Source organism: Diabrotica virgifera, chromosome 1 (assembly GCF_917563875.1).
Source record: "Diabrotica virgifera virgifera chromosome 1, PGI_DIABVI_V3a".
Classification (NCBI taxonomy): domain Eukaryota; kingdom Metazoa; phylum Arthropoda; class Insecta; order Coleoptera; family Chrysomelidae; genus Diabrotica; species Diabrotica virgifera.
In genome coordinates this window covers 297,743,462-297,759,814 of record NC_065443.1, presented here as the reverse complement: position 1 = coordinate 297,759,814, position 16,353 = coordinate 297,743,462, and the positions used below count along the sequence as shown (strand labels likewise).

The following is a 16,353-nucleotide window of genomic DNA, read 5'->3' as shown; positions in this document are numbered from 1 at the left end:
GGATTAACGGACAGTGAAAAACGATTTGCATACAATCATTTAATTCTTGGTGATGATGGTAATGGTTGGGGGTATATAAATATAGAAAGACACACAAATCAAATATCGTTGATATTGATATATCAAATATAGTTTACATTGATATCAACTTACTTTTTTCTGTTTGTACTGTATAGCTAACTCTAACCTAGCTAGTTTCATGTGTTCTCCTTCTTCGTACGGAGGATTCTCTGGATCGTGGTTTAATATTATAGCTAGTTCCTGAGAATTTCGGGACTGGTGTAACAAATCTACGGCGAACTGCTGACACTGAAGACGCAAATCCATATATTCCGATTTACATTCCTAGAAAAATATCCAGAAAAAAATTAACTAGGTATTGGAAGTGATTAAAAGTAACAAAAAACTGAAATCAAGGATTAAACAACCAATTCAACTTCGAAGTCCTAGGTTTTCACTCAACGTGACCAGGTTAAGTCGATATTTGAACTCTTCATCTAGCGTTTTTTATTGCTTTAAATGTGATTTCAAAAAAGATTTTTTGTTTAATTTAGAGTTATTTTGTTTATTTTGGTAGACTTTCGGTAAAAACTTTTTAACCGAAAGTAATATAAAACCGGAGGTATATATTTATTTATTCTTGCATTGCTAAGACGCGCCGAATAATATATCGCTTGTACTATTTCGGAGTCTTTAAAAAAGTACTTCGATTGCAACTTGGAACCGGCAGTTTGAGGTCAAATTTCTCACCTTCAATACAATCTTTGGGTTATAATCTCTCATTCTACACCTCATTTGTTCTAATAACGGAGGAGTTGTGTTCACGGACAGACAGACATGGATAATTTAAGATTTTCATCATTTTGTTTATGTTGTAAAATGGGTGAAAACAATTATCCCGTGAATATTATATTGGTTTTTCCAAGAGTTAAGATTTATCGCAAGGATCTGTCCTTACGCCTTTGTTGTGTAATCTGCTATGGATCAGCGTAGTGTAGGCATTCATTTTAATATATAGTGCAGGTAACTTCTATTATTAATATCCAGATGTAGCCATACGGTCTTCACTCCCTCTAAGGGTACAATTCACTCATCACATATACCTATGGTATCAAAAGGATTGAGCTCTAGTGGGACTCTTTCCATGTTATCGAGCTCTAGGTGACTTGGTATGCAGGAAGGAGTATCTTCCAAAAATTTTCGTACAAATCTGGCCGTCTCAAGTAGTACAGCTTTCTGCATTGTCTTATAGAGATGTTAATTCAGACCGAGCTTTTTATGTTTTCTAGGAAGTTCTTCGGAATGACTCCAGTAGTAGAGACTATAATAGGTATGGTCTGGGTACTTCGCATTCTCCATTGTCTTCGTATTTGAATTTCCAGGTCTCTGTACTTGGTGATCTTTTCAGTGTATTTAGAACGCAGGTTATTGTTTTTAGGTATCGATCAATGAGTGTTGTTGGTCTCGTTAATTTATTAACTAATAAAGCCAAATTTATGTTACAACGGGGACGTGGACGGGACGGCTGTCTTAAGGTTTCAGCATATTATCATGCACGTATAATTTCCGGCACGTAGCGTTTAGTTTCCGAACAATATTAATTTTAGTGGTTTAAAATATGAACAATTCACACTGTCCGGAACGTATCGTATCAGACAAGTCTTTGTAAAATCAGGTTTTTAATCATCGTCATAAGTAATATGGAGTTTGGCATGTGAAATGTATTGTATATCGATAATAGAGAGTTATTGCCACCGGCAAATAAAGGATCCTTTATTACAGGATACTTTAATAAAGGACAAATACAGGACGGGTCTAAAAGAGTGGTATTGCAAACGCAGTTAAAGAATCTTTTATTTTGACAAATGACATGAAATATTTTTGTAAATATAAAAATAACCTATAAAATTCCATTTGTCGATATAAATTAAAATAAGATAATTGAAGAGTAAAACGTTAAATTTAATTATTTTGTCATTTAAAGATGTTTAGAGAACAACATAATATATCCCATAATACTCATCGTTCAATAATATGGAAGTGCAATAAATTGGAAATACTATTTTAGGAGTTTTTAAATACTTTTGCATTATGGGTATATGTAATGGGGAATTTCTGGAGAATATATTATTAGGGAATAGTGGATATCCATTCCTCAACTACAACTACCGAATGACACCATTCCAGAATTTTCAGACAGAAGTTGTGTTTTTATAATCCATCACAAATCCCTTCAAGAATTGTTATTGAAAGAACATTTGGTATTGTGAAGAGATTTCCCATTTTACCATATGTAATGAGATGCAAGTTACCTTTTATTCAAAGAATAATATCAGCTTGTTCAGTTTTACATATTGCAGTAGTACATAATAGAGAAAACGTTGAAATACTGGCAAATGAGTGTTGTGTTGATATTGATATAGAAGCTGTGGCAGTACATTTTCAACCAGGAGCTAATCTAATGCGACTAAATTGTGTGTGTGTTTGTTTAAAATTATTGTTCGACATTTAAAGCTAGCGCTTAAACTAATTTTATTTTTATTGGACTGCAGTTTGTTAATAAATTTATAAATAAATATAAATATTATATTGGTGACTGATTTTAAGTATTTTATGATCATTAGCAGGTTTTAAATAATAAATTTATAAATATATACATACATGCTATTGGCGTTTGATCTTTTATCCATTATGGCCCTCTCTTTCTTTCTTTTCACCTCTGGATAACTAGTTATCAGGAAGTTTATCTGACAGATTAGATACTAATAGATATCTGACAGAGAAAAACTTCCCGTTAACTAGTTATCCGGAGCTGAAAAGACAGATACTAAGGATGCTGTTATATAAACTTCCCAATAATTAGTTATCTGAAAATGAAAAGACCTCTAATCTGTCAGATAAACTTCCCGATATACAAAAAGATAATAGAAGAATTAAGCTTTATGCTGGTTTTTATTAATTTTTTTGGCGATGTTTAAATAAACAAATACTGATGGCATGAAATGGATCACGAACAAGGAGGAATGAAGAAGGAATTGGAGATTGTGTTTACCATTAAACGCATAAAACTGCAGTATCTGGGACACATATGATAAATCAGCACCGTTACTCCCTGCTGCAGTACATATTGCAAGGTACAGTCAAAGGTAAGCGAAGACCTGGTAGAGGGAGAATATCAATGGAACTGTTTCGAATCGCAGCTAGCAAGGTTACGATTGCTATATGATTTCCAACATTCGAAACGGATAAGAACCAAAAGAAGAAGATGGCATGAAAATGAAAGTGTATTAATACTTTTGATTAAAAACTTTATAGAATCTAATCTATAAAAGATTAAATTTTCAAAAATAAATACTTGAACCTTTGTTTTATTTTGTTAACCTGTTGTTATATATCTGTTGAATAGAACTCTATTTTGAATCTAGAATTTTAACAAATCCTAACTTTCATTAAAATTTATTGATCTTATATCTTCAATCTCTTATATCTTCAATAAATATTTATTTCTATAGAAAAATGTAAAATATATTGAGTTTAATAAATGAGTTACTGATATTTTAAGTCTGATCATTGTAATTAGTAACAATTTAAAATTATTTAGGTAATATTCCTTTTTACAACTTCTTGTAATAACTCAAGCTTCAATAAAATGTTCTTTTCTATATTCGTTTGGGTCAAAACATCAATAATCTATATCTCAGAATATTACTTAGAGTTGTTTTTAATAAATAAAACCCAACATACAACTTTAATGATGAAAGTTTAATCAAATATCAATCCCACAATACATAAATTATATATCAATCCAAAGAAGCGACAAGATAAATTCAAAATAGAAGTGAAGTTAGACCTTTCTTCACATTTTTGACACGTTATGTCAAAATAAAGGAACTTTTATTAAAATAAAGGTGTCCTCTAATTTTCCTTAAATGCCTGTATTTTATTAAAAGACAAAAATAAAAGACGCAATTGGGATAAACCGTAATCGTACCCCTTCCTAACTGCCACAGTGTCATGGCCGCCGTCGGGACCTATTGTGCTGACATTTACAATGTTTACATATAGAAAAGTTTGTTTTTTTCTGCTTATAATGCCGTTTTCTAAAGATATTAGTGAACAAAATCGATTTGCTAACAATATTTAATATATTTTAAATGTGCTAAAATTGGATTCAACAGCAAAAGTCGCATAAATAACATATAAATGACGAATTTGTTTACCTATTACAAATGGGGTTATGTGGTTGTAACTGTTTATTTTGGGAATAAAATGAAAATGATCAATTAAACGACTGGAAAACTGTAAGTATTACAATTAAAACATGTTTATCCTATCACAAGAGTTCACTTCATTTTAATAAAGCTAATTATTATTATACAATAGACATTTATAAACTGCCATGTACTTTTAAGGTTACTTACTTTTGATCTGTTTTCAAAGCTTATGATTAAATGTTACCTCTTTATTAATTAGATTTGCCAACAAAAGATGCATGATTAAGGCCAAATGCAATTCCTTTGCTAAAGTCATAAAAAAAGTACAAATACAGTTAAAAAAATTATTTTAAAAAGGTCTCTCAAAAGACATGAAAATTATACAACAACTCAAAAAACTAGAGAATGTAAAGAAAGCCAGGTTATTGGAAATGGAATTCCTGTTTAATTGAAAGCCAGTAAACTATCCAAGACTTTTCAGAATCAAATGTGTCAACTTGTAAAACGATTCTTCTGACATTTTTAGTAAAAACCAGATTATCCTCAAGAAAAATTCTGTTTTAAGTGAAACTCAAAGTCATATATATAAATATAATTTTGTGAATGTGTCATCTTTGAATGAAACAAATTTTTTACCTAAACAAATAAATGTTTGGATCTAATTAAAAACAATGCTGAATCAAGTACAGTAGAAATACAATCCTTTGAACTTCTAAATGTGATTGTTAAAAGTGTCGAGATAGCTACTGCATAGGGATTCGAAAGGGATAGACTTGTTATGAACGCACTTGATCATGTACTTCTTACTGTTATAAAGTTGAAACAAAACTTATTTTATGCTTTCTTATCAGTCACTTTTAATTGTGTATCAACTTTACGTGGTACATTGTGCAAAAATTGCTAAAGTGCAAACATTATATTTATTTTCTGTGTTACATTGGATACTATGATTGAATGTCTTCCTCTTTTAGATAGTGAAGTGAAGAACATCTTGAAGTTCCAATGATGTTTCAAGATGAGATAAATCGAAATAATGGTTGTATGTTAGAAGGACAGAGAATACGAAGAAATGTTATTGCTGCATACTTAGTGTAGTGAAATACAAACTTCAAACATTATAATATATTTTTTTATTTCAAACATTTCATATGATTATGAAAGAACATCTTCCTCTTTAAAACAATGAAGAAGTGAAGAACATGATAAAGTTCCAACGAAAATGATTCCAGATGAGGAAAATCGAAATAATGGTTGTATGTTACGTGTATAGAGAATACGAAGAAATGTTATTGCTGCAAACTTAGTGTAGTGAATTAAAAACTTATTGTCAAATACAAATCAATTTATTTCATACTTTTATAATATATAGTGGTACAATTTTATATGTGTTCAAATAAAAATATTAATAAATAAAATACAATAAACACAAATCATGTATATCTTACAATGAATTACAAAATCAAAAATTAATTACAAAAATATCAAAATAAATCTAAAATATTAAAAAGTAACCCATAATTTTTATAGTACCTACATACTTTGGTTGGTACTCTAATAATTTGGAAATCCATTAAAGTTTGTAGATGGAAATTGCAGGTATCTAAAAAATATATAAAGTAACTCAACAATCTCTTTTCAATTAGGGTTGCAGTTGATAAAGATGAATGACCCTTGCTCAGGAAATCAAATGTATCTAAAAAAAATTAAGTAACAGCTTTCTAACAAAACAATCTTAGCACTAAACGGAAACAAAGATACTGGTAAGTATTAAAACATTTTTTGAAAAATCTTTCTGAAAGTGAAAATAAAGACTACTCTCTATGGGAACAACTAAAACTGGGTATGCTTTACAAAAAAATGTATCCAGAACAAACTTCTTCTCTATAAGGCAATACTACTACAAGTCTGGATGTACAGGATTTAATTCTGGGGAACTGCCAGTAACACATAATATGCAAAGACTACAAAGATTCCAATCCAAAGTCTTTCATGATGTCCGATTTTTTTAGTACCACTACCAAATATCACGCTAAACTTAAAATTCTTACAATGAAGATAGCTAAAGCTTGAGTACACATAGATAGATCCAACCAAATAAATAAAAACAATTAATGTATGTAAAATGTATGTTAGTCTTCTTCCACTTGCAGAAGATATTTTCAGTTGTTTGTGCCACTGTGAACTTAAGATCTCTAATATTCACCGATGATAAATTTATGAAAACTGATTTTAAATATTAAAAACTTTCAGAGATATTTCAATTTTCGAAACATCTTATAAAAGAGTGAAAAATATTCAGAGACACCTTACAGCCATAAACCCGTAAAACTAAAATATTTAATGTTTTTGTATAAATTAATATTAATATTTATGAACTTTTTAAATATATCTTTAAAAATTTTATGATAAATAAAATGTTTTTGAGTAAAGGCAATATTTTTTTTTTGTATGGTAATAGAAAAGATTAATATTTGAAATCATATACAGCATCACATTTTATAAATTATAATCTTTTTATTATAAAAATAGTAATACAGTGTGTCTACGGATGGGGTGCCCAAGAGGAAAAACTTTTTTATTTTCAATTTTAGCGAAAAATGTCATTCTTGATAAAAACTTTTGCTTGTTCTAAAACCCCATAAAATGAACTAAAATTCAAGTTTTTCAAATCCTGCTTATTTTTATAGCCAATTTTATGTAAATCCCTATAAATTTTTGCACTAAGTTCGAAATTGTAACAATAATAACTTGGGAGAACAACCCTTTCACTTCTCTGGATTACGAAGCCAGACTTTGTCGTTCTCCTTGAATCATCCAATTATTTATTAATTAAATAATTATTAATACAACAATTTTAATAATGAAATTTATCACAAGATAAATTCTTTATTGATAGCTTAACATTGTCAAAAAAATTGACAATTCGCAAATTATTTATCGAAGTTGATAGTTACTAAGCTACATTGTGGCTTGGCAACACTAGATTATTGTTAAGATTTCAAACTTAGTGCAAAAATTTACATAAAATAGGGATTTACATAAAATTGGCTACAAAATTAAGCAGGATTTAAAAAACTTGAATTTTATTTCGTTTTATGGGGTTTTAGAACAAGCAAAACTTTTTATCAATAATGACATTTTTCGCTAAAATTGAAAATAAAAAAGTTTTTCCTCTTGGGCACCCCAACCGTGGACACACTGTATATAATTATAATACTAAAATCACAATAAAGATGCACTAGAAAGAAACAAACACAAGACATGATGAATGTTATGAGGAGCACTCACAAATCATGATTTACAAAGTTTATACATTGTAAATCATGATTCGGGAGTGCTATTTGTATCATTCAACATGTCTTGGGTTGTTTATTTCTGGTGCATCCTTATTGTGAGTTTAGTATAAGAGAATTACAAGTTTTATGTTAAATCTTCTGAATCAAATTTTTGTTAGGTATCATGTCACTCTTACTAATTTTATCCCATAAACACTTTGAAATAATACATTTTTTAGTTCCATGACTGTTATCAATTGTTGGATATCATATTGGCTACCATATTCGCTATTGTGGCTTTATTGACAGCAGCTCTAACTAATGATGATGGAGTCGATTTTCCATATTATGGTCTTAGATTGTTCAGCTATGATTGTGAGATTCTACCAGAACCACATTTACCTTGTATCTTTCTCTGAATTATCAAATGCAAAAGTTCATATTTTTTAGGGTGTTTCATACCTAAGTATTATTGACCTAAGTATTCCAGCTTGTGTCTCTTTAGTCAAATGGAAATTATTATATGAAACTCTACAAGAACACATTCATATTATAATCAATTAAGTATATTAATTTTAATCACAAATGTTTATTGGTTGAGAGAGTGACTTTTTTACTTATGCTCAATCAAATATTTTTACTATTTTCTGTTAGTTTTTTAATAGTTATTTATGATATAAGTGTTAAAAGTACACATTTAAGGCACGCATGTGAAAGTCTGCAATTCACATGAGTGCCTTAAAAATGTACTTTTTAACACACATATCATACAATATTTTTTCTGCAAACGTAATTACAGAATAATATCTACAAAAACTTTTTTCTACAACCGTGTTAAAAATTCAATTTTTAGCACTCCATAAGAGCATTAAAAATGCTACTTTAAGGCACAAGTGCTTTAAAATTTTTATGGCACTGCAATTCTTATTGACCGTATAGACAATTTTGATGTAATGTCACAAAAATATAAAAATGGAATGTCAGTCAAGTTCAAGTAAAAGTTTTTGTAGATATTGTCCTGTAATTACGTTTGTAGAAAAAATATTGTATGATATGCGTGTTAAAAAGTACATTTTTAAGGCACTCATGTGAATTGCAGAACTCGCTATCGCTCATTCTGCAAACTTTCACATGCGTGCCTTAAACTTGTACTTTTAACACTTATATCATAAATAACTATTACTTGAACTGACATTCCATTTTTATATTTTTTTGACATTACATCAAAATTGCCTATACAGTCAATACGAACTGCAGTGCCATAAAATTTTTAAAGCACTAGTGCCTTAAGGTAGCGTTTTTAACGCTTGTATAGAGTGCTGAAAGTTGCATTTTTAACACAGTTGTAGAAAAAATAAATTTTATGTATATTTTATCTAAAAAAGTATTTAAGCACTTAAATATTGTTCTGAAGCTATTTCCTTGTGGCATTTTTATGATTAATTATTTATATGGGAAATAAGCCACAATTAAAATGAAAAAAATAATTTTTTTTTGACAACGGCACCCGATTTGGGCGTCGAAACGTTAATAAAATTATTTTTTTCATTTTAATTGTGGCTTATTTCCCATATAAATAATTAATCACTTAAATATTTTTTCAAAAATAGAATATTTTTATGAACTTCTTTAATTCTTTTTTATTTTAACTTTAATGCAATCTGTTATCATTATAACAATATGACAGATATAAAAAATGACACAGTGGGAACTACACTCAGGGGTGAGAACTCTTTACATATTTATATTAATTTAGTCTACATTACCATATTTCTGACTTTTTTACAAATTAGTAACTACTATCTACTTCCCAGTGGTGTAGAGATCTGTAACTTTTCTTAACCCTCTAGTGCCCTAGTTTGCCTCAAGGCGGACCATAATAAAAATTTCCATGCTTACTATTTAAGTATTTTATAGCTGCAATACCGAAACCAGCCTCTGGACTAGATCAGATAAGCATCCAGCTTTTAAAAGTTTGGGTGATCAGACAGATTTTTACCCTATAATTTTCAGTTTAGCATGATATTTGGTAGTGGTACTAAAAACATCGGACATCATAAAAGACTTCGGATTAGAATCTTAATAGTTTTTGCATATTTGTATTACTGGCAGTTCCCCAGATTTAAATCCTGTACATCCAGACTTGTCGTAGTATTGCCTTATAGAGAAGAAGTTTGTTCTGGATACATTTTTTTGTAAAGCATGCCCAGTTTTAGTTGTTCCCATAGAGAAAAGTCTTTATTTTCACTTTCAGAAAGATTTTTCAAAAAATGTTTTAATACTTACCAGTATCTTTGTTTCCGTTTAGTGCTAAGATTGTTTTGTTAGAAAGCTGTTACTTAATTTTTTTTTAGATACATTTGATTTCCCGAGCAAGGGTCATCTTTATCAACTGCTACCCTAATTAAAAAGAGATTGTTGAGTTACTTTATATTATTATATTTTTTAGATACCTGCAATTTCCATCTACAAACTTTAATGGATCTCCAAATTATTAGAGTACCAACCAAAGTATGTAGGTACTATAAAAATTAAATGTAACTTTTTAATATTTTAGATTTATTTTGATATTTTTGTAATTAATTTTTGATTTTGTAATTCATTGTAAGATATACATGATTTGTGTTTATTGTATTTTATTTATTAATATTTTTATTTGAACACATAAAATTATATCACTATATATTATAAAAGTATGAAATAAATTGATTTGTATTTGACAATAAGTTTTTAATTCACTACACTAAGTTTGCAGCAATAACATTTCTTCGTATTCTCTATACATGTAACATACAACCATTATTTCGATTTTCCTCATCTGGAATCATTTTCGTTGGAACTTTATTATGTTCTTCACTTCTTCATTGTTTTAAAAAGAAAGATGTTCTTTCATAATCATATGAAATGTTTGAAATCAAAAAATATATTATAATGTTTGAAGTTTGTATTTCACTACACTAAATATGCAGCAATAACATTTCTTCATATTCTCTGTCCTTCTAACATACAATTATTTCGATTTACCTCATCTTGAAACATCATTGGAACTTCAAGATGTTCTTCACTTCACTATCTAAAAGAGGAAGACATTCAATCATACTATCCAATGTAACACAGAAAATAAATATAATGTTTGCATTTTTAGCAATTTTTGCACGATGTACCACGTAAAGTTGATACACAATTAAAAGTGACTGATAAAAAAGCATAAAATAAGTTTTGTTTCAACTTTATAACAGTAAGAAGTACATGATCAAGTGCGTTCATAACAAGTCTATCCCTTTCGAATCCCTATGCAGTAGCTATTTCAACACTTTCAACAATCACATTTAGAAGTTCAAAGGATTGTATTTCTGTAACTGTACTTGATTCAGCATTGTTTTTAATTAGATCCATACATTTAATTGTTTAGGTAAAAAAATTGTTTAAAACTCTCACTTAAACAGAATTTTTCTTGAGGATAATCTGGTTTTTACTAAAAATTTCAGAAGAATCGTTTTTACAAGTTGACACATTTGATTCTGAAAAGTCTTGGATAGTTTACTGGCTTTCAATTAAACAGGAATTCCATTTCCAATAACCTGGCTTTCTTTACATTCTCTAGTTTTTTGAGTTGTTGTATATTTTCATGTCTTTTGAGAGACCTTTTTAAAATAATTTTTTTAACTGTATTGGTACTTTTTTTATGACTTTAGCAAAGGAATTGCATTTGGCCTTAATCATGCATCTTTTGTTGGCAAATCTAATTAATAAAGAGGTAACATTTAATCATAAGCTTTGAAAACAGATCAAAAGTAACCTTAAAAGTACATGGCAGTTTATAAATGTCTATTGTATAATAATAATTAGCTTTCTTAAAATGAAGTGAACTCTTGTGATAGGATAAACATGTTTTAATTGTAATACTTACAGTTTTCCAGTCGTTTAATTGATCATTTTCATTTTATTCCCAAAATAAACAGTTACAACCACATAACCCCATTTGTAATAGGTGAACAAATTCGTTATTTATATGTTATTTATGCGACTTTTGCTGTTGAATCCAATTTTAGCACATTTAAAATATATTAAATATTGTTAGCAAATCGATTTTGTTCACTAATATCTTTAGAAAACGGCATTATAAGCAGAAAAAAACAAACTTTTCTATATGTAAACATTGTAAATGTCAGCACAATAGGTCCCGACGGCGGCCATGACACTTTGGCAGTTAGGAGGGGGTACGATTACGGTTTATCCCAATACTGCGCATGCTTATATGTCAAAATAAAGGATCTTTTATTACAGGTCGACTTAAAAGACGTTGCTCTCTAATTATGACCACTTTCAAGCTGACACCTCAGTGGATACAGGAAGTAGCAATAAGGGATGAAAGGGGAAAGTTACTGTAGTCTTTAAAGGTTTTCACCTCCTATATTGTTAAACTTCCATCGATTTGCAAGAAAAAATTCAATGAAATATCGAAATAATATAAAAATAATATTTTACTACATACAATTAAATTAATATGTTCTTATTATCATCCGTAACTTCACGCATATGCTCTTAAATAGACAAATCTTTGATCTTTAATAACTCAAAAAGTATTGATTTATTTTAATAACAAATTTTACTTATTTGTCCCTCTATCGATTTGTGGGGTTATTTTTAATAAAATTGTTTTCACCCGCGGGAAGGGGTGGTATTCACCACCAGGGTAAAAGTGCAAGTTGGCACCAAATCAGTTTTATTTCTTGAGGTATGCTCTAACTAGTCACCAATTTTCATGCAAATCGATGGAGGTTTAACAAAATAGGAGGTGAAAACCTTTAATGACTGGACTAACTTTCCCTTGTCATCCCTTACTGCTACTTTCTGTATCCACTGAGGTGTCAGCCTGAAAGGGGTCATAATTGTCCATATACAATGGACACATTTCACAAAACAAACTCCATATTACTTATTTTTGGCCAATTTGGACCTATGGGATAGAACTGTGGGGAACAGCCGCAAATTCTAATATGTATAGAAATTATACAAAGGTTCCAATCCAAAATACTAAGGATGATTTTAAATATACCGTGGTATATCACCAACAACGCCGTACATCGAGATGCAGAGGTAACTTATGTCTTCTTCTTCTTCATGTGCCGTGCTCGATTATCGAACGTTGGCTATCAAATTGGCTATAGTAATTTTGTTAACGGCAGCTCGGAAAAGGGATGCAGAGGATCTGTTATACCATTCTCTCAGGTTTTTAAGCCATGACGTTCTTCTTCGACCTGGCCCTCTTCTTCCGTCTACCTTGCCTTGTATTATTCAATGGAGTATATTATATCTCTCTGGGTGTCGCATAACATGGCCAAAATATTCAAGTTTTCGATTTTTAACTGTTCTGACGACTTCTGTGACTTTTCCCATCCGGTGCAAAACAACTTCGTTACGAACTCTATCCACCCAACTTATTCGTAGGATTCTTCGGTATACCCAAATTTTAAAGGCTTCCAATTTCTTGAGAAGAGTATCTGTTAAAGTCCAACCTTCGACACCGTACAAAAGAGTAGAGCACACATAACATCTCACTAATCTAATTTTAAGATTCAAAGTAATGTTGTTTCCACATAAAAGTTTCTTTATCTTAAAGAATGCAGCTCTGGCCTTCTCTATACGTATTCTAATTTCTTTGCTCATGTCCCAGTTCTCATTTAGATTACAACCAAGGTAGGTGATACTGTTAGTTCTCTCTAATTGTTTACCATAAGCTGTTACTACTTCCGGTTGTATTGGCGTCCTACTGACAACCATCACCTTGGTCTTTGCGGTGTTTAGCTTGAGTCCATATTCATCACACGTTGTGGTAATCCTATTAATCAGATCTTGAAGTTCTTCATAATTGCTCGCAATTAACACCGTGTCATCCGCATATCTCAAATTATTAATATTGACGCCATTCATTTTGATACCACATTGAGCATTATCCACTGCTTTATTGAAAACAAACTCAGAATAGATGTTAAATATTAGTGGGGACAAAATGCAGCCCTGCCTTACTCCTCTTCGTATTTGAAGTTCTTCAGACGTGTCCCAGCCAATCCTGATGTTTGCACGTTGATGCCAGTAAAGATTTTTGATAATGCGTAGGTCTTTATCATCAATACCCACTTTCTGAAGAATAGCAATCATTTCCGTATGTTTTACCCGATCAAAGGCCTTCTCAAAGTCAATGAAACACATATAAACCGGATGTCCGACATCTCTGCATCTCTGTACCATAATCTGAATACTAAACAGTGCTTCTCTGGTCCCAAGGTTATTGCGGAATCCAAACTGTGTATCACCAAGCTGTTCTTCTATTTTTTGGTACATCCTAGAGTGCAAAATTCGTAGAAATATCTTTAAAACATAACTCATCAAGCTAATGGTTCGGTAGTCACTACATCTTTTCGCGCTTGCTTTTTTAGATATGGTCACGTGGTCACAAAAGTCGACAGCAGCCAATCCGTTGGTATATAGCCAGTTTGATAAACTTTATTAAAAAGATGAAGGAGAGATCTTTTACCTGAATTTTCGAAGAACTTTATTATTTCATTCGGTATTTCGTCTGGTCCCGTCGCTTTTCTGGTCTTTGCTAATCTTATTGCTTGTTCAATTTCGTCCATAGTTATGTCAGGTCCTGTAACTACTTCGTTAATTTCAAGCTCGGGCCTTTCATCATTAAACAGTTCCTCAATGTATTCTTTCCATCTGTCTATTTTATCCAAATCAGTGATAATCAGTTTTCCGTCTCTATCAACGATGTTATTTGCATGTTTTTTGTTCTGACCGGTGAGTTCTTTTATTTTTTATACATATTAAATGAATCATGTTTTCTCTGCAACTCTTCAATTTCTAAACATTTTTTTTCAAAGTATGTTTCTTTTGCCGCTCGTATTTTAGTCCTTATCTCTTTATTAATGCGTTTATACATTTCGATGTTTTGATTCTTAAATTTGCGTCTTTTTTCCATCAAATTCAAAATCTCATCGTTCATCCACTGTTGCTTCTTTTGATTTTTCTCTTTGAAGTTTGGAGTTGAGTTGCTTATAATCGTTTTGATTTGGTTCCAATGATCCTCGATGGATTCTTGTTGTTCGCTATTCTCAAAATTGCTCTCTAAATTGTTTGAAATCCCCTGACTGTTGTTTCTAATAAAATCGGTATCCAGTTTGTTAGAGGATCGTGGTTGTTTTATCCGTTTAAGTTTTAATTTTATTTCGGCTAACAATAGATTGTGATCAGATGGCACATCGGCGCCAGGATAGGTTTTTACAGACTTTACTGCATTTCTGTAACGCTCACTGATGGTTATGTAGTCAATTTGGTTTCTTACGATATTATTGGGGGTATCTGCTGGAGATTTCCACGTATATAATCTCCTTTTAGGTAATTTGAAAAAGGTATTCATTATACATAGATTATGTTCTTTGCAAAAATCTGCGAAATAGTCTCCCCTTTCATTTCTATCGCCCAGTCCATAACAGCCAATAATATTACTTTGTCTGCCTTTTCCTATCTTAGCATTAAGGTCACCCATCAGAATGGTGAGATCTCTAGTCTTGAGTTGGTCGGTAACAGTTTTTACATCGGCGTAGAACTTGTCAAGTTCTTCCAGTTCACTTTCCGCTGTCGGTGCATACACTTGTATTAAATTTATGTTTCTGGGTTTCGCGTTCAACTGAATCATTATGACTCGTTCAGATACCTGGCATACCGCTCTAACACATTTGCTAACCTCGTTTGAGACTATGAATCCTACACCATGACGATGGTAATTACTCTCTTCTCCTGCATAATATACTTCATGATCATCCACATGGCATTGGCCAGATCCGGGCCATCGCATTTCACTGATACCCAGAATTGATATTTGCAGCCTTTTCATCTCATTTATGGCATTGTGTGTTTTTCCTGGTTCATATAAACTCCGCACATTCCATGTGCCTATTCTACAACTTCTCTGTATATCAAATTTGGCCAAGCGGGAGATTCTTCGCACCCCTACCCCATTTAAGAAGCGCCCGTACTCGGGGCCATCGTTTATTTCCTCAGCCATATTGATTAACCTGGGAAAAATAGTGTAGTAGTCATTCCCTTGGCTTTCTACACCGCTGTGTACACGCTGTTTAAGTGGTTGCCACCGCACCGAGTACTATTCTGTATTGACCGTTCTGGCCTAAATGACTTCCGCTCAATACAGATACTGAAAAACCAGCTGCCGATTTCCAGGTTCGATTTTATACAAGCCCTAAAACCAGGGGGCTGCCCCCTCCGTCCTCCAGACCGTTGTGAAGACCTTCTTCTCCGCCCTGGATGCCGTTGTGGGCTTCATCCGTGACCCTGGACAGGGGACCCTTAGCAGGTACTAGTTTCCCGGGTCAGGAAACACCTGGAATCTGCAGAAGGCAGGGATTGATTCAATTTCCCTGATAGGACTATCCAAAAGGAGTTCCTACCTGCTACCTGCTAACTTATGTAAAGGAAGAAATTACATATCGAATAAAAAAAATACAAGGACCGATTGCGGGAACAACCAAACCACCTAGCAAGGAACTTGATGCAGATGTGTGCAGTGGCGGCTCGTATAACTTTAGGAAGGTAGTGCCAGAATCCGGGCAGCTGCCTAAATTTTTTGTGGCGGTTTTACGATATGGTCAAAAAGGATATAAAATATAAATAAAAAAAATAGGCGCAGATATTTTTTCGGCACTGGGATTTTTATGATTTTCATCCTTTATCCGGTCAGCTGTGGGTGGCCAGAGTCGGTAGATTTGCATTGCGCTACACAGTTGCCAGATTTGATATAATTTATAAAAATAAAGAGAAATATTCACAAAAAAAAATAAACA

General features: G+C 31.6%; 1 protein-coding gene and 1 long non-coding RNA gene across 7 annotated transcripts in view; one reads left to right on the top strand and one right to left on the bottom strand.

Annotated features, from left to right (window-relative positions):
- The window catches only part of LOC126879162 (transient-receptor-potential-like protein), a 175,352-nt gene that overhangs the window by 33,929 nt on the left and 125,070 nt on the right, over positions 1 to 16,353 (bottom strand). For all 6 annotated transcript variants that reach the window (XM_050642172.1, XM_050642167.1, XM_050642168.1 and 3 more), the window contains exon 6: positions 154 to 345. In XM_050642172.1, the coding sequence (XP_050498129.1) occupies positions 154 to 345 (192 nt within the window). The remainder of the gene's footprint in view (positions 1 to 153; positions 346 to 16,353) is intronic.
- Positions 3,894 to 5,644, top strand: LOC114325671 (uncharacterized). The gene is made up of 2 exons (XR_003651717.2): positions 3,894 to 4,301; positions 5,186 to 5,644. It is a non-coding gene; the product is annotated as an uncharacterized LOC114325671 (long non-coding RNA).